The 18,023-nt window shown below is 46.6% G+C and overlaps 1 protein-coding gene across 5 annotated transcripts in view; it reads right to left on the bottom strand.

The window, feature by feature from the left end:
• Positions 1–866: 866 nt before the first annotated feature.
• Kcmf1 (potassium channel modulatory factor 1) overlaps positions 867–18,023 on the bottom strand; it is a 64,319-nt gene continuing 47,162 nt past the window's right edge. For all 5 annotated transcript variants that reach the window (XM_013514689.1, XM_005385445.2, XM_013514688.1 and 2 more), the window contains exons 4-7: positions 12,346–12,447; positions 8,860–9,034; positions 6,510–6,792; positions 867–1,492 (exon numbers count right to left, since the gene is read on the bottom strand). In XM_013514689.1, the coding sequence (XP_013370143.1) occupies positions 1,231–1,492; positions 6,510–6,792; positions 8,860–9,034; positions 12,346–12,447 (822 nt within the window). In that variant the 3' untranslated portion in view covers positions 867–1,230. The remainder of the gene's footprint in view (positions 1,493–6,509; positions 6,793–8,859; positions 9,035–12,345; positions 12,448–18,023) is intronic.

Below are 18,023 nucleotides of genomic sequence, written 5' to 3' on the forward strand. Positions count from 1 at the left end.
CAAACCCGCTGTCCCTGCCTTGGAGCTATTGTGAAAGACTATGCACAAAAACCGAAACAGGAAATAAAAAATAACCCGGCCCCTTCAAACCCCAAAAAAGCTGTACATTTTTTTACACACAGGATTAATAATATAGGCATATAGGTGGCATGATTCAATTAAGAAGCTTTACTTTTTATGCCAGGAAAAAACCCAATAAATAAAAGGTGCTAAGTTAGCATGAAGAATTTGGTTGTAGTATGACAAAATCTGGGAAGGCGAGTCCTCAAAGCTCCCCTGATACTGATCTGTCTCGGCAAACTACAAAGCAAATACATAAATAACGCAAAATACGATTGAGAATGTGAGATTTTTAAAAACAAGACAACATAATTCAGATTAACTCTGCTGAACAGTGAATAAAAGAAATTCATCTACACCTGAATAAAACATATTTAACAATTGAAAAACTTTAAACAACCACAAAAAGTAAAAACTTTCCACAAACATGAACAGGATTTGTTTCTAGGGCACACAAACGCCCTGCAGCAGATTCCGACAGCAGCTCTACCGGCGTCTTCTGCGGAGGAGCGAGACGTGTGGGCTCCGCGGGGCAGGATGACTAGCGGGCGACAGGACAGTCCCACAGCGGAGCGCGCGCCTGCTCCGACCCTCAGGTCCCGCTGCAGAGCTGGCTGTGTGCAGAGGAGGCACACAAAGAAAGGTGGTTCAGGCAGACATTATTCAAGAGCCACTTTGCCGGTAACCACTGAATAATGCGCGGGAAAGCTTTGGGCTTTGTTTTTTAAGTTTTACTCCTTGTATTTAATTTTTAAATAACAAGGTCACTAAAACTCATGCACGCTGCAAAAAACCTCATGCAGTAGTTAAGGTAAACCATCCAAGCAGTTTTTATTCATTAATATTCATAAATACACACAGCAGCTTCATTAGAGATTTCAATTTTCCTCTTCAGTTTGAATGTGGAGTATTAGGAGAGCCTTTTGCATGTCAAGGTACAGGAAGCAGAGGTCATCCCTGCACTGCTACCTACATTTACCTGCTAGAAGTAAAAATTAGTTAAGTGGAAATGATTATCATATATATTTTTCTCTCTTCCTTTTGAATGTACACAATGTAACAAGAGTGACAGACCTGAAATTACAATCACCAAACAAACCCAAGATAGTTGTTGTCCACTTTCATTGGCAAATACAGCACAGAGGACACTGTCTGCGAAGTGGGATGGCATCAAAGAGGAGGTGGTGGAGGCTCGTTTCCTTTATTACTCTCTTTTAAATTTAGGTTCTCTAAAGCAACATCTAAAGGCATAATATCTACACAGCCCATAGCACCAAAATCTGCCATCTCTCCCCGTTCGTCCTCGTCTGAGGACGAGCTCTCTTCCCGCACCAAGGTGGACAGCAGGAGCTCTTGGACGAACAGGCTTCGGTCTGCGCGCTCGCTCTCCATGGACTGGCGCTCGGCTTCGGACATTTTGGGATCATTTAACCTGCGCGAGGGAGGCAAAGAAGACCTTATTGGTACAGGGCCGACATCTGCAGTGTCCTCCACGGTGCCAGCGTGGCAGCGGCAGCACTCACATCCGGGGTGTCGCACACGAACACCTCGCTCCAGCGCATCACCCGGTTCCGTTCGGAACGCCCACGGCAACAGGCCACCCCGAAGTCGAACCTCTGCCCTCAGAAGCGCCAGCAGGCAGAAGAGCCACCACCCGGCACAGGCCGTCTGCACCTCTCCACTGGCCCTGGAGAAGGCACATCTGGCTGACCAGTGCCTGGGGCCGCCCAGGGCGCCTCGGTTCTCGTCACCCACTGTTCTGGGAGGCGCAGTGAGGACCAGGAGCGACAAGGTGCGCGAACTGCTTCGGCAGAAAGCGCAGCCACGGGGCGCTGGGGGGCTCTGCCTGCACTTCAAGCACCAAGAGGTAAGCACGGGGACAAACCTCGTGTCAAAAGGTGAGCACTAAATTCAAGGTGTCTCGAGGCAGCTGCACCTAGGCTATGGCTGTTGTGACTTCCCTAACCAGGACTGCACCAGGGGTAGTAAAAAGCGCAAGGCAGCGACTCTGCTCTCAAAAAAACTAATCAGCAGTGACCAGAACAATTAACTGCACCAAAAAAATTTCAAAATGCGCCCTAACTTTCTCTATTACTTCTGCCTAATTCCTTCTAAAATAAGACTGCACCTGGAAACACACTGTCCTTGCCAAGAACACGCCACGTGGTGGGCAGACCCGAGCACCGCCTGCGCGGCAGGTGCACCTGGCACGTGGGGGATCTGGGCCAGGGCGGGAACCTGGCGCATCTGCCCAGAGCCGGGACAGACGTGAAGGGTTGAAAATTCTACTTACCGCCGGGCGTGGTGGTGCACGCCTGTAATCCCAGCACTCGGGAGGCCGAGGCAGGAGGATCGCTGCGAGTTCGAGGCCAGCCTGGGCTACAAAGTGAGTTCAAGGCCCGCCTGAACTGCATAGCGAAACCCTGTCTCAAAAAGACAAAAAGACAAAAAGAAAAAAAAAATTTCTACTTACCACTTGCTGATTTGCTAAGTGACTTAAAAAAATGTCAATTCTCCAACTAAAATAGTGAAATTTTGCTTAGTTTCAGTACTGATTTCATTTCTGGTGGCAAAGAAAGGGGAACCAGCAGAACACTGGGATCAGGAAAAGTAGTGAGAGAGAAGACAGGGCCAGGGAGGGGTGCTGTAGGCCCGTGACAGGTACCTCTCCCCGAGACTCCAAGGGTACCGAGCCCAGCACAGACCTGCTCCTTGCTGCCTGCTGTCACCTGTTCCCTCCGCCCTACCAGTGCCAAAACGCCAGGAGGCCTGAGTGGTCACGGACAGCACACACACGGCCCTCACCGAGTAGGCTCTATTCTAAGCGCTTCATCAAGACACGAGCTCTATCAACTAGGAGCTATTATCAATCAACACTGCACAGGAAGAGGAAAGTGAAGCACAGTAAGTAACTTGATAAAACTTTCACAGCTGTTAAAAACCACTACTGATGAGTAAATCAATGGCTCAGAAGGCAAAGATCTAAGTTTCAGAACTTGAAGCAAAAATATCTGGAAGGTAATTACAGGAAAGCCAGCACATCCACAGTGAAAGGAGATACCAGTAATTCAAGGTTGCAACCAAAGGAAGACTATCACAGAGAGAAGCTATCAAGCAGGCTACACAGTCTCAACCAAAACTATACGAGGGCTGAGAACAGATCTGCATTCCACGTTCTTAGCTCTGGTTAACGGAGAAAACAATCTAGAGAATCAGATCTGTTATAGAAGAAAATCCACATAATGCTGCTATCAGGCAAACTGGAGACACACCGGCTGAGGCCAGAGCTTGACTCCAGCATTACCGTTTTGATTTTTAGGGAAGTGATTAAGAAAATGCAGTGTTCTTGAGGAGTAGATAAATTCTGGTACTAGAAGAAATTCTCTCCGATGCATCAAGTTCATTTGGGACCTAAAGGACTGCAAAGCCTGGGAGGAGCTTCAGTCCGGGTTGGCAAAGCTGGCTGGTCACATCGCTAGAACACAGGCAGCTGACTCAGGGGCTTGGTCACTTCCTGAAAGGTCTGGACCCCTCACACACCACGATCCACCTGCATCAGCTCCCGGGCACGATGATAGGACTCGGCCTTCGACAAAGCAGAGGCTCTCAGCGAGGCCCTGCGTGTATCACAGCACAGCTCTGCGACCAGAGACGGGGTTTGCCCCAAACACTGCAAGGCTTTTTCTACCTTCACATTTACAACGTATCTTAACACACTCCAAGTTCTGAGGAGCTCAACAGTAAGCTCTTTTTGTTAGTTTCCCCCAAACTCATTCAACAAGGGGGAGACAGATGCACATTAGTAACTGCAGGTTCCTCAGAAAGTATTAAGTTCCAGGGAATAGTTTTTGGAAAATACTGCCCCAGGTAAGTCAACTGAATCTGGATCAAATGATACATCCCAAGTTAAAACTCAGCCTGGGCAATTTAGCAAGACCCTGTCTCAAAAAAAAAAAAAAAAGAAAAAGAGAAAAGAAAAAAGAAAGGGCTGGAGATTTAGCTGAGGCCCTGGACTCAATTCCCAGTACCATCAAAAAAAAAGGAGAGCAAGAAAGAATATGATCATATGATCTGCAGCTGCAAGGTGCTATGCAGTGCAGAGCTTCAGAGATGGAACCTGCCTGTTAGAAGCTACAATCATTAATCCAAAGAAAGCACCGAGGCCACCCACACCACACCCGGGGGTCAGAATCAATGCACAAAAACCCCCAGGTCAAGCCACTGTGCAGCCTGGTACGTAAACAACAGAAACAAGGCAAGGCTGAGAAGATGTCGGTACCAACGGGCACTGGCAGACATCCTGCCCGCAGTTCAGGGTGTTCTGGGTGAACAGACATACTGGTAAACTGTGTGTGTGTTTGTGTGTGTACGTGCGTGCGTGCGTGTGTGGTATGTGGGACTGACGCCAGGGCCTTTGCACTGAGATATGTTCAAGCTCCTCTTTAAAAATTTTTTGAGACAGGGTCTTGCTAAGTTGCCCTGGCTGGGTTTGAACTTGCATTCTTCTTGCCTCAGCCTCCCAAGTGCTGGGGCTGCAGGTATGCTTCACTGTCTGCCGTTTGAGCTTCCTTTTCTGAGGTACGTATCCAGACTTGGCAAGGCCGGGCTGCTGGTCAGAGCCCAGAGGCAAAGTCGCAGCAGCAAGCAGACCACCTGCAGCTCTGATTCACTCACAGGGCAAGCAGGACTTTCTGGTCACGGACAGGAGTCACTGACCTGACAGAGACACTGCGGAGGCAAACTCCTCCCCTGAAATTCCCTCTTCACAGTGAACGTGAGTAACCTGCACGAGTATTCCATTCCTCCTCGAAGAGCCTCCCGGGACACTGGCACAAAGCTGCCACCTGGAGCGCTGAAGTACAGTGGGGCCTCCGTGGAGCCACGACTTGGAAAAGGTGGCCACATGTACGCCTGTGCGGGTCCTGCAGAGTGCACCGACGCACAGTTTGCCAACAAAAACAAAATTTCACTGAATGCTTTCGGCAAACAAAAGGGTCCATGAACCAAGGTGCCACTGTACATTTTCTACGCCCCAAACTTACTAAGCAGCAAAGCTGAGGCGACTGGAAGTCTTCAAACACAGTGTGACGTGACATTATGTTACAACTCCACACACGTCCCACTGTACCAACAGAAATTTTTAAAGAGTGGGAAAAAAGAAATATGAGTAGAAATTATACTCGTTTCTTTGAATAATTACCTAGTTTCTTTGAGTTGCAATACACATTGCACTTCAGAAATAAACAGCACTTTATCTTACGGTTTTAACCTTATGCTACTCTCTGTTCCACTAAAAGCTCAAGTTAGTACAGGTTCCTTATTTGTTGATTCTGAGACTCCACTCATCACTGCTTTTTTAAAAATTCTCTATGTTCTTAGTTTTTGGCAGAGGACTATATTCACTTGCTAACTTGTTTTAGAAGAACTCTACTCCTTCCAGTGGAGCAATTTACTGTATGTACTTATTATTTACACTGTGCTGACCGTTTTTTAAATAGTCACACTTTTGAGTACAAATCATGTGAATTTACATCTAGCTTCTTTAGAAAATCATCACTGTGACTAAATCTTCTTCTGTCCCTTTTGCAGTCTCACATATTGAAATTGGCAGTTAAGGGCATGCAATATTAATTGTGTTAATAAATGTACCTAATAAGGCTTGTATGTGTAATGCTACGGTGTCTAAGCTTTATGGGTAGTGTGGGAAAGAAAATTCTTATCAAATGATGATGATGATATATATATAACCTTGCAAACAAAACCAGGATTCTTATTTTATTTAAAATAATCATTATATTTTATACTCTTGAGGAAATACTGAGCATGAAGGTTTGCTTGTTTTGAGAGAGTCTTGCTATGTAGCCCACACTGGCCTCGAACTCACTGTGATCCTCCTGTCTCAGTCTCCCAACTACTAGGATACAGGTGTGTGCCACCATGCCTGGTTGAGCATGTCGTTTCTTTTTCTTTCTCTCTTTCGTCTTTTTGAGACAGGGTCTCACTATGCAGCTCAAGCTGGCCTTGAGCTCACTTTGTAGCCCAGGCTGGTCTTGAACTTGCAACGATCCTCCTGCCTCAGCCTCCTGAGTGCTGGGGTTACAGGTGTGCGCTACCACGCCTGGCCGCATGTAGTGTCGATGAGAGTTGGAAGTGGTAATGATTTAATAAAAGGCATTGTTTTTGAGGTAGAGTCTTGCTGTGCAGTTCAGGCTGGTCTTGAACTCACTCTGTCGCCCAGGCTGGCCTCAAACTTGCGGTGATTCTTCCGCCCCAGCCTCCCGAGTGCTGGGATTATGGGTGTGCACCACCACACCTGGTGAAAGCGTTTTTTAAAGAACATACAGGAGGGTGCAGGCAAACACACACACACACACACACACATCTTTCAGGCTGCACAGTGTCAATAAAGCAACACTTGTCCAAGGAAATTCTGCTGATAAATGAGCTACCTTGTTAAAAGAAACTGGGAATTCTGGAGCGTCTGCTGACTGCTTTCTGTGTTCGCTACGTTGGTTGTGGCTGTGGACTGTGTGATTGTGGTGGTGACGCTGCTCGTGTTCGTGCGCCGGGTGGCGTTGCGTGCTGTCTCCAGTTGCTGCCGCGCGGCCTGGGCGTGCTGCCGTTCTAGCTGCAGCTGCATCTGCAGTTGCTGTAACTGAGAGGCGGAAGGGCCGGAAGAATTCAGCTGTCCTCCTGCAGAACGCCTCACTCCTGATAACTGAGATAGAAGCTCTGCCAAAGGAAACGAGATTATCAACGTCTACCTGACGTCGAGGAAAATGAACGCTGGATACTGGCTGAACACCCACAGCACTGCGAGCAGGCAGGGACCCCGAGGGCCCTCTCAGACCTAACACCTTCTGGAGTGCCTCTTGGAAGCAGGGCTCACGGTGCATGGGGAATGCACAAACCTGCACAGCATCTCTGTTTTCAACAAAACTTTAGAGATTCTTTGTAAAATTATTCATATAAAGTAGTAATTTAGTTATATTCCTCTTAAAACTTGGACTAGCTGGGCATGGTGATGCACGCCTGTAATCCTCGCACTGTGCCAAGTTCAAGGCCAATCTGAACTACATAGCAAGAACCTGGCTCAAACTCAAATAAAGTGGGCCATCAATAGACCTAATCACAAGCTCTCTCAATATGCATTCTACAAAAGGAGCAAATGAGGCTGCTATTTTCCTCATGTCGGAACACAGCAGTTCTTCAACACTTACTAAATGACTGAAGAGATTATTAGGGTTACCCGGGGGCGAAGCAGGCCCGGCTCCCAGTGCGCTCCGGGGTCCTGCACCAGGGCTGTGTCGGGGGAGCGCGTGAGGGGGAAGGCGAGGCCGCGTTTGCATCTCAGCACCCCCAGGAAGTCAGTGCTGCTCTCTCCTCAGGAGGTCCGGGAGGGTCTGCCCGGGGGACGGGACGGACAATTTCCTGGCTGTGCTTTTGGGTCAGCAAAGGCTGCCATTTCCCAGTAATACCCACGAACGGGGCTGGCTTATTTTCCTGCTCACTGACGCTATACCTAGCTATCCCCACACCACTCCTTCTATCACTAAAATACATCCATTTTCACTCACCAAAAAAAAAAAAAAAAAAAGCCAGAGTAATGGAGAGAAACCCTGAATTTTGATTTCTAGAAATCATCTTTACTACTAAAAAAGAGCAGCTACAGTCCCTTTGAATATAGCAATACTTAAAATTTTTTTTCCAAAACTCAGTTTACTGGGGTTGTCTTGTTGGAATTCAAATTTTACACTATGTATTTACATTGTTTTTTTTCCCGGTACCGGGCATCGAACTCACAACCTTGCGCTTGCTAAGCAGGTGCTGTGCCGCTGAGCTAAATCCCCAGCCCCTCGCATTACATTTAAAGAACATTTTATGAGTAAAACTGTTGCAAGTGCCTACCACCTAAGTGGACTAGTCAGGATTTAAGCGGTGCAGCAAGGTGTGCCCCGTGTCCAGGCACACACCCACTGCAGGAACACGCCTCAGCACTGCTGCTTTGCCCTGGAGTACACTGGGCATAGTCCACACATGGGCCAGGGGCTCCCCATTGATCCCCACGCTGTATTTACCCTGAGCACTGCTGCCATCTTTGCAGGTCCATACCAGACTCTGCCCTGGCCAGGAAATGCGGCTCAAGCTATTAAAACGCATGTCCTTCAGTGTATTCTACAAGGTTGCTGTCAAAGGAAGCCAAGGACACGGAAATTCCTGTGTTCTTCCTTGAGCTCTTACTTCCTTAGTTTGTCAATTACCTTTTCTATCTGTGTACTTTGAGGAGTGAGAGCCAGGACTGCAGGCTACAAACACAACATAAAACCTTTCCATGTTATCTCATGCCACGAACTACTTAGTGGACACAGGTCAGTATGAACTATGTTACACTGTCTACTTTTAAAATATTTTACACTTGGGGCTAGGGGTGTGGCTCAATTGTAGGCAGAGCACTTGCCTAGCATGTGTTGAGGCCTGGGTTCAATCCCAAACACCATAAAAATTTTTTTTCAAACTTGTAAAATATTTGGAAATTTTAGCTGGGTTGGGTGGTGTGTTTCTATAATCCCACCACCAGGGAAGCTGAGGCACAAAGATCACAAGGAGGGCTACATAACAATTTCAAAGCCAGCCTGGAATAAACACCAGGAACCTGTCTTCAAAAACCAAGAAGGGGATTTTTGTGAAAAAAAAAATAGGCAAGCAGATGATCAAACTTAAGACCACAAACCCCAAAAGCATTTGAAAAGGCACACCCCTCCCCCTGCCATTTCCTTTATGAAGGCGAAACTAACTTACCAGCTATAGGGTCCATGGCTTCCCTATTGCTTGGAGAATATGAACTCTGAGAGGACGAAAGCCCACCAGTAGAACTGCTAGTAAAGTGCATGTTTGATCTACGAGCACGAGGACCGCCTAGTCCCCGGCCGGGGTGAAACATTCTACGTACATGTCGAACACCACTCGATTCATCATGACTCAAAAGTTAAGGACGGCATCATATATTTCACAGAAAGGAAAAAAACAACCAATGAGCCCTAGCTAGATAAACACAAAGTTCCTAAATTGTCAGCATTTCAAAATAGCACATTTAATTTAGAATATAAATATCTTGACTCTATGAAGCCTACTAACCCTAAAAAATATAACATAAAGCAAAATTGGGTGTGTGAATATTGTGTGTGTGTGTAAGGTTAAAAAAAGTTTCTTTGGGGGCTGGGGTTGTGGTAGAGTGCTTGCCTAGGATGTGTGAGGCCGCTGGTTCAAATCCCGGTGCGGCAAAAAAACAAAAATAAAAATAAGGGAATTTCTCTGGGCAAAGAGAAATTTCTTCCCTGGCTCCAGAGTAACATGGGCGGATAAGGTCAGAGGCACTGCCTGGTCAGCCACCCGGGAGAAACAGCCGTTATTTTAATTGCAGTGCTGAATTCCCTATATGTTTATGTAATCCAAGTAACCACAACTAGTATTGATTTTTCTATCTGGCGAGAGCTGTATTACTATCACATGACATTTATCAAGGAGTCAGACATCCAGCAGTCTCGTCCATCCCATACCACTGAGTCAAACGGAAGGTCTGGAGTAGAAACAGCTGTCAGACTCACAAAGACAAGCCAGTGTGGCGGTGCCACCGTGATCCCAGCTATTCCGGAGGGTTGAGGGTTATGAGCTGGAGGCCAAACTGGACTACGCAGTGATTTCAAGGCCAACTTGGGCTATACACCAAGACCTTGTTTCAAAAATAAATAAAATTAAAAACAAAAAACAAAACACAAAGCAAATAGCAAATAAACAAAAAACCTCATGAAGACAAGCCAAGTGCAGTGACACACACCTGTTAGCCCAGCTATTCAGAAAGCTGAGGCAAGAAGATTCCAAGTTCAAAGCCAGCTAGGACAACTTAGGGAGGTCTGGTCTGCAAATAAAAGGGCTGGAGCTGCAGTTCAGTGACAGAGCACTGGCCTGGCATGGGGCAGGCCCTAGGTTCCACCCCAGCACTACAAAGAACAAACCAAACCAAACACCCCTACAACTCATACAGACCTACATGGGGCGGGGGTGGTGGTGGTGGTGGTGATGTGTGTGTGTGTGTGTGCGCGTGTGTAGGGGGCAATCAGACACTGGAGAATGAAATTTTCTTTCAAAGTGGCAAACAGAGCAACTCCATGCAGATGAACTGTCCTGCTGGTGTCCTGGTCCTTTACAGACAAGGTGAGTGGCTCCGCAGGCCACCAGGTGCCACTCTCATGTTCATGGCTTCACGACTCTCTGTGATAATGGTCTGGGGTCTACAAAAAGCAAGGCCGTGACTGCTGTGTTTTGTTTTAAGCAGCAGCTGGGTGTGGAGTGCACTTTAGGGGGGCTTCCATCAAGATAGGGAAAACCAATCTGGTGCGTGAGCCCTCACTGAAGAGACTCCCTGAGCTCACACAGATAAACCTGCTACACACATGATTCATACTGAAGCAACTGAAAAATGCCTGTTTTCGGGATAACGGCCACAGCAACACCCCTCCCCACCCTAAGAACTTCATGGTAACAAAAAATATAATGTGTCTACCGAACATGGTGGTGCACGCCTGTAATCCCGGCACTTGGGAGGCTGAGGCAGGAGGCTAGTTGCAAGTTAGAGACTAGCCTGGGCTACAAAGTGAGCTCAAGGTCAGCCTGAACTGCATAGTGAGACCCTATCTCAAAAAAGACGTCCCAAAAACATAGCGTCTTATTTTTGAATTTTGGGTAACTTAATATTTTTCCTCACAGTATTGCTAAAATACTCACAAAATAGACACAGATGAACCAGGATATTCTAGTGAATGGACACTGACACTGTTAGAGGCCCCAGAATTTGCTGAAAAATTTCAGGATGTCAGCTTGACCTTATTTTTAAATTTTTTTAGTCTTTTTCTTGAGACAGGGTCTCACTATGCAGTTCAGGCTGGACTTGAGCTCACTTTGTAGCCCAGGCTGGTCTCGAACTCGCAACCATCTTCCTGCTTCAGCTTCCCAAGTGCTGGGATTACAGGCATGTGCCACCACACGCGCATCAGCTTGACTTGAAGTATTTGTCTTCCCTGTGAGGACAAAATGGAGTGTGGATCAAGCATAACCCTTCTGGGTATTTGTAAAGGATTTTTAAAAATACAAAATGCAAAACAAAGGCTTCAACATTCTTGGCTCACTGGGAGTTTCTCATTCCGGCTTTCTTGTGCTGTTGTCAGGGCCCCTGCACAGAAGGGAGCGGAGCGCCTCCCTGGCTTCCCAGTCACTGACTACACCCCTGAGCCCGCTCAGGCTGCGCACGTCCTGGGCGGCTCCAGCTCTTTACCTTCCTATTACTTTCCATTTACCTCCCACTACATCTTAAAAAAAAATCATTTCCAATGAGAAAATTAGCAATTTTGAGCAAGGGGTGGGAGCTCTGAAAACAAGAAAATCACTAGTTTGCTCCCCAATAAGTCGAAGGTTGGGCTGTGATTACCAGAAGGCAATCAACGGTATGAGAACGAAGTCTGGCAGAGAGAGCGCATTCTGTTTAGCTCCTGAATTGCTTCAAACTGCAATAAGCACTGCAGCTTTGGTATGCGAACGGAAACCTAACAGGTGACGCTTTTAGAAAAGTAATTCATAACCAGAAAGCAGAAGCAATGCGCGCATGGAGGTAACTGCTCTGTAAGCGGTCGTCTCTGGGAGTACTGAAACCGGCTTCTGAAAGGCGGCAGGACCAGGCAGAAGCGAGAGCAGGGAAAGAATTTAGAGCTCAACCTGACCTTGTGCCCCACTACTCGTAGCCTGGGAAGCGGCCTTCTCTGGAGGAGACCCCAAAAGGGAAAGGGTTCCCTGCTCTACCATCCCACCACACCACACCCACAACAGGGTAAGGGCGCAGAGGAACAGAGAGAAGCACAGAAAGCCTCTTTCCACATAAAGCACTAATTCAGTCTTAATTTGGATTAAGGTTTCCCTCTTTTGCATGGAATCACCTTCCTGAAGGATTTCTACCTTGGTCAAACTGCGTATAAAATTCTGATGAACTAAAGTAATGAACTAAACATGACAGGCCTGTCAAGTTTCACTTAGCAAACACGGTTCATGTAACAGCAAGTACATAAAAAGAGAAATAAGAAATACCTCTCTATCCTGAGTCACTTTTAGGGAAAGAATTTTCAAATAAATAAAAATATTTCGGAGATTAACTGTTCTCCAGGGATACTGTACTTAAGAATAATCAGAATGGCAAATGGCACGAACAGTTCTTTCCCCTCTTGGCTCTCAAAAGGATATTAAATCTCTAGGGGCTCTGTGTTCAAGTGTAAGATGAGCTGCAAAGTCATCCGTGACATGATTAGGATCGCCTCCAGGTAACGCTGCACATATTGGACAAATCTGAAATGAAAGAAAGCAAGTTTAATAAACGCACACTGATCAGACATCTTTCCGGACCACTATTTCGCTCTAAGTTTTACTATTACCAAGTTTCAAACAGGTAAAACTACAGAGCCTGAACTAGTAAGACTTAAGTAACAAGTGCTGCACGTCAGGGCCGTCTCTCCCATGAAGCGGTCTCCACGGGTCCCACACCACAGACCTCGACAGAGCGTCCAAGCTCCACCTCTGGCAAGGCCGTCAAACTGCCTGCCTGATTTTTATTTGCGTCGTCTGACAACGACAACAAAAAGTTTCCATAAAGAATTTAAAAATATTCTGTTCGGTGCATGTATACGCTTACATCTGGTCTTGAATGGTAAAGACAGACTGAGGCCTTCAGCATATTTACCCAGCGTCAGTCAGCCTTGGGGGCCGACCCCATCAAGACAGCAGAGGTCTGACAAACGCAGACACACCATGCACTGTGTGGAGGGAGCTAGGCAACGTAACATTCAGTGACAACACACAAATGTGCTCTAAATTCATGAAAGGGACTTGGGAGAAAACAGGATGGAGCCCATGTTGGAACGTTATTTCCTAGAGGAAGGGACAGTGTAGAGCAGTCTGTGACCAGGTTACATTCACGGAGTAGAAGACCAACTTTCCTGTGGGCCTTACGGCAACAGAAATAAGGAGAAAGAATAAAACAGTGTAACAGGCAGAGCTCAGAGGGAGCGTGATGGTCTGGAAAGGCTACCTTTGGGACAGTAGTGTAAGAGAATTTGGGAGACAGGTGGCAGGAGATGGAAGGAGGAAGAGTCAAGGTCCTTCCTTGTCCAGAAACCCAAAAGGGCACGTGATGGTCCAGCAGTGTGGTCACGCCTTGAAGTAAGAACAACTTCAGTCTCAACAAAAAGGCCAAGGAAGGCCTGGTGCGAAGGGCGTGGCCAAAGGGAGCCCAGGAAGTACAGTTACAGTGGAGGCCTGTGCCTCCCCACGGCAAGAGAGCTCAAGCGGCCACGCGTATATACGTACATCGAGTCACTGCCAGCCAGGGCATGCAAAACGGGGCCGTCAGTTGGCTTCACTGTCAGCTTGGAGCACAGAGGGAGAAGGAAACAGGGACTGTGAGATGTAGGACAGTGCCGGGTGATGCAACGGAAACAAGCCACTCTCTGACTCCTAGCATGCAAACAAACCCAACTTCCCACCTTCTAACACCTAGAGAGCAGAAGCCCCGAGAGTTTAACTCCAATTTAATACCAGTCTCTCTCATGTCCAGGCTGCTGTCCTGTTTACTGTGTGACTCAGGACCAAGCAATACCCTTGAGAAAATCTAAGGATGCTCATGAGAAATGATGATTAAGCAAAACAGTGTGTAAAAGAACTACAGAGGTCACGATGGAACACGTCTGAGGGCAAATGAGAGCGTAGACAGACGTGTGTGCTTTCTCAGGAGATGCCAGAAAGGTGGCCAGAAACTTTCCTTTGGAGAGAAAAGTAATAGTATCTACTCACAAGTTTACAAATTACCAACTTTTCTGCTACCAGGAGTTCAGGCTCACTCTCTGCACCCTGCCTATGCTCTGACACTGTCTGGGAGTGTTGGCATACTTGTCTGATTTTCGTGTGTTTCTGGCTTGCAGAGCGAGACTACATTTTTTTGAGAGTAGTAAGACAGGAGGATTTGGCTTTGTTTTTAACTGTGGCCAGACATGGGGAAAAAATTAGACCAACAAGGTTTGAAGAAATAAAACAAGTTCTAGTTGTTTAAAATTAAACAAGGCAGCTTAATTTTTTTGGGGGGGGGTGTTCTGGAGATGGCACTAGAGTTTTTTTTGCTTTTTCTCTGTGTGTTTTATTTATTTATTTTTGGTACCAGGAATCAAACTCATGACCTCAGGCTTGCCAGGCAAGCGCTTATGCCGCTGAGCTATATCCCCAGCCCCCTGAACTAGAGTTTTACACAAGCTAGGTACCTGCTCTACTACTGAGCTGCATCTATAGAGCTTCTATTTTATTTTGAGACACAGTCTCACTAAATTGCCCAGGTAACCTCAAACTTTTGATCCTCCTACTTCAATCTCCTGACTAACTGGGCTTACAGGTGTGCAGCACAGGTCTGACCCATCTTAGACATTTTTGAGATTCTTCATTTTCCAACAATTAACAGGAATTGAGTTATATATAGTTTTATTATACAGGATCACAGGATCATATAAAATTTATCTAAGGAGAACAGAACCACCAAAAAGAAAGAAAAGGTGTCTTTCCCCTAAGTTACTTCCCTTTCTTTAGACTGGTCTTTGGATGAAATCTATGTTCAACTTGAGTTGTACAAAGACAGCTGCAGAAGCTGCGGCACCTGAGGACGCATATACACATTATCGTTTTTGGAATGGGGTTTCACTATGCTGCCCAGGTTGTCCTCAAACTTTTCTTCCTCCTGCTTCGGGCTCCCGAGTAGCTGGGATTATGGGCATGTGCCCCTCCCCACGTAAATATTCTCAGAGAGAAGCTGGCTCAAGAACATACATCCCTAGAAGGGAAACACAAATACCAAAAGTACCAAGGATGTCCTTCCTATCTAGGTAGCCTACAAATTAGAAAGCCCTTTTTTTTTGAGACAGGATCTCACTATGCAGCTCAGGCTGGCCTTGATTGTGTATTAACTGGAGTTCTACAAAATTTTTAGGCTGCACTGTAGTTACTGTGCTAGGATGAAGGCATTTACAGAGAAATACTAAACAACCCACCAACTGCCTTCCACAATGACTAGAGATGAAGAATCACTGAGGATTAGGAGTTACGGGCGCGGGAGGAGCAGCCACTTGGCAGCTGGTGCAGAAAATCAAGGGATGAGATTTAGAATAAGCAGAAGATGTTGCTGGATTTGGGCCACATGCAGTTAACTCACAACAGACCGTGGAAAGGACACTAAGCTGTAGTGCTACAGGACCAGCGACCAGCCGGCCATCTTCTAAGCTTCCTATTTTATACTTGGCAGTGGATTCATGTTTAAGATAAAAACTCTGAGCATGTATGAGGCCCAGTGTTCACTCAAGCCTCTATTTTCTCAGGGGTAGTAATGGTGGGAACAAGAAAAGAAAAATGAGAAGTGGGGCAGAATCAGAAAAGAGGTGGGGGTGGGAGACAGATCCACCCTACCCCTCAGGGACTTAACTGCCGCTTAGTTTTGAGTCTGCCTTTGTTTCCGCATTATGGTACCCAGTACCTTTCTGGTGCAGTAAAGGTCTACATAAAGGGTGAGCTGTTAACCCTAGAATGAGATTACACTGGCATTTGTCACACCTTCTCTGCTACATGACATACACCACCTATGACCCACACAGGCAGATCCCATATAACATATCCACTGTAAATTATGACAACCTACCATCAATTAATGCTTACTGGACTGGTTTATGGCAGTGCTTCCTAAACTTGGCTAAGAATATAAATTACCTGGAGCATTTGTTAAAAATGCAGTATCCTAGGCCTTGGAAACAGATGGGTGTGGTTTGAGATCCTAGGTGCTACTTATGACAGACCTTATACAAGGTCTGTCAAATACAGCTTGAACATAAAACAGGACTGAAAATGTATAAACCATTTCCCTGTCATATAAAATACCAAATGTTATTTTACTTACAGAAACAACTACAAAATCTTATTCGCAAATGCCCTGTTGTTCTTGGTCTCCTTTTGGCTGTCACCTGAATCCTCCTCTGCTGCTCTGTGTCATGACTGAGGGTCACTATCCGACTTGCTTTATATCTGCAGCCCCCTGGGGAGCCTTTACCAAATGAGATGAGGGCCCCCCAAGGTGTACTGGAGTGTCCATCTTTCCACATGGTTCTGTGCAAGCTGCTCACAAACAACCCGGCAATGCACATTTAACACAGGTTGTCACTAACATCTAGAACACACCTCCTGGGTCACTATACCACATCGCACACCATGCTCCTGCTGAATGTGCACAGAGCCCAGACCCACGGCACAGGCCACTGTCCACTAGAAAACCATCCCAAGTCAGCATTTTTGTTTGCTTTTTAAATATATTTTTTAACCAGTCTAAAAGCAAGGTAGGGGCTGGGGATTTAGCTCAGCGGCAAAGCGCCTGCCTGGCAAGCGCAAGGTCGTGAGTTCGGTTCCCGGTACCGGAGAAAAACAAAACAAAAAAAAAAACCAACAATTAAAAGCAAGGTTGCACCCACTTCAGTCTCTTTCTTGAGCAAACGCAACCAGGCAGTGCGCTCTCTCTGCGTACCATGCACTGCTGTAAACACGACAGAGTTAAGCTCCAGATGCAAAGAGTTCTTTCCCACTTCTTGGTTGGCTTCTCAGGAAGTTACTTGTTCATTTTGTTCATTGCCACTGAAAAACCCATTTAAAAGGTTGTCCGCTGGATCCAGCATAAAACCAGGCTCTCGCTGAAGCTGGAGGCGGCGCGCTGAGCGGCTGGAGCGCACGCTGGCACAGCGGGCTCCTTGCGCATGAGCACACCCACTCTGCGGGCTGCACGCTCATATCATGCAAACTGCCTGCTAGCACCTGATAAGACTGGCATTTCATGAGGTTTCTGGATCACAAACTTGATAAATCCCCTTCTTCCTTTAATCTGATTAATTCAGATCCATAGGAAACATTTTTCTTTCAAGGGCATCTATTCAAAAGCATTCATTTTTCTGTATCATTTTCTTTTGTGACTTTCTGGTGACACTAACTCTTTGACTCACCTGTTCTCTGTCCATCATGAATTTATAAGCAGCAAGACAGCCTTCTGCAACGCCCTCGTGTTCTGCAGCCCTGCTCAGCCACATAATTGCTACGGCTAGGACACTAGGGTTTCCTGTTCAAAGAGCGGCAGAATCACAGCCTCAAGCAGCCTGCCTTCCCCAGTGACAGCCTGTGCGGTGTGAGGTAGAGGATGTGGCCGCACTCCTCTGCACGGCTGCTGAAACGTCTCTTTATTGTCCACCAAAGCAAAAGGGTGAGTTTTTTGGTTGTAAGAGCTTCTCTCCTATCTCGTCTCACTTGACTGACTCAATTTTATTGCCGTTATTTCACAACACAACGCCTTGCCACTGCTCCACTCACCGTATTCTTGCAGGTTCCTTGTGAATAATGCTGTTCCCTCCTCGCTCTATCCTCTCAGAAACCTCACCCACTCTTTAAGGTCTAGCTTCAGTCACAAAGCCCGCTCCAGCGACTTCCTGCGCCACCATCTGACTGTGTCAAATGTACTCGCTTGGGCTTTCGCCACGCCAAGCGGGCTGTGTGCACAGAAGCCAAGTCTTAAAGCTGTCACCACACCAATAGCCATTGCGCTTTACAGTAAGAATTCCACGACTCTAGAAAGCGCTTCACACTTTACATACATCAAATATAAAGCTTAAGTAGGTATGTTTGAGGCTATGCTTGTCCTGTAAAAGGCCAGCGTGTCCCTCTCCAAGCTGACTTAATAAGCAGCCCAGGAAGGACCTAGCGCGGCTTTTCTTCCGTCATCATTCTTTTGGGGGCAAAAGTGTTGTGTTCTCCCCTGGGTCCATCTGTAGAGTCAATAATGGGGCGGCTGCCACTCAGCACCCACA

The sequence above is a fragment of the Chinchilla lanigera genome, unplaced genomic scaffold (genome assembly GCF_000276665.1).
Source record: "Chinchilla lanigera isolate Chin_1 unplaced genomic scaffold, ChiLan1.0 scaffold00023, whole genome shotgun sequence".
Taxonomy (NCBI): Eukaryota; Metazoa; Chordata; class Mammalia; order Rodentia; family Chinchillidae; genus Chinchilla; species Chinchilla lanigera.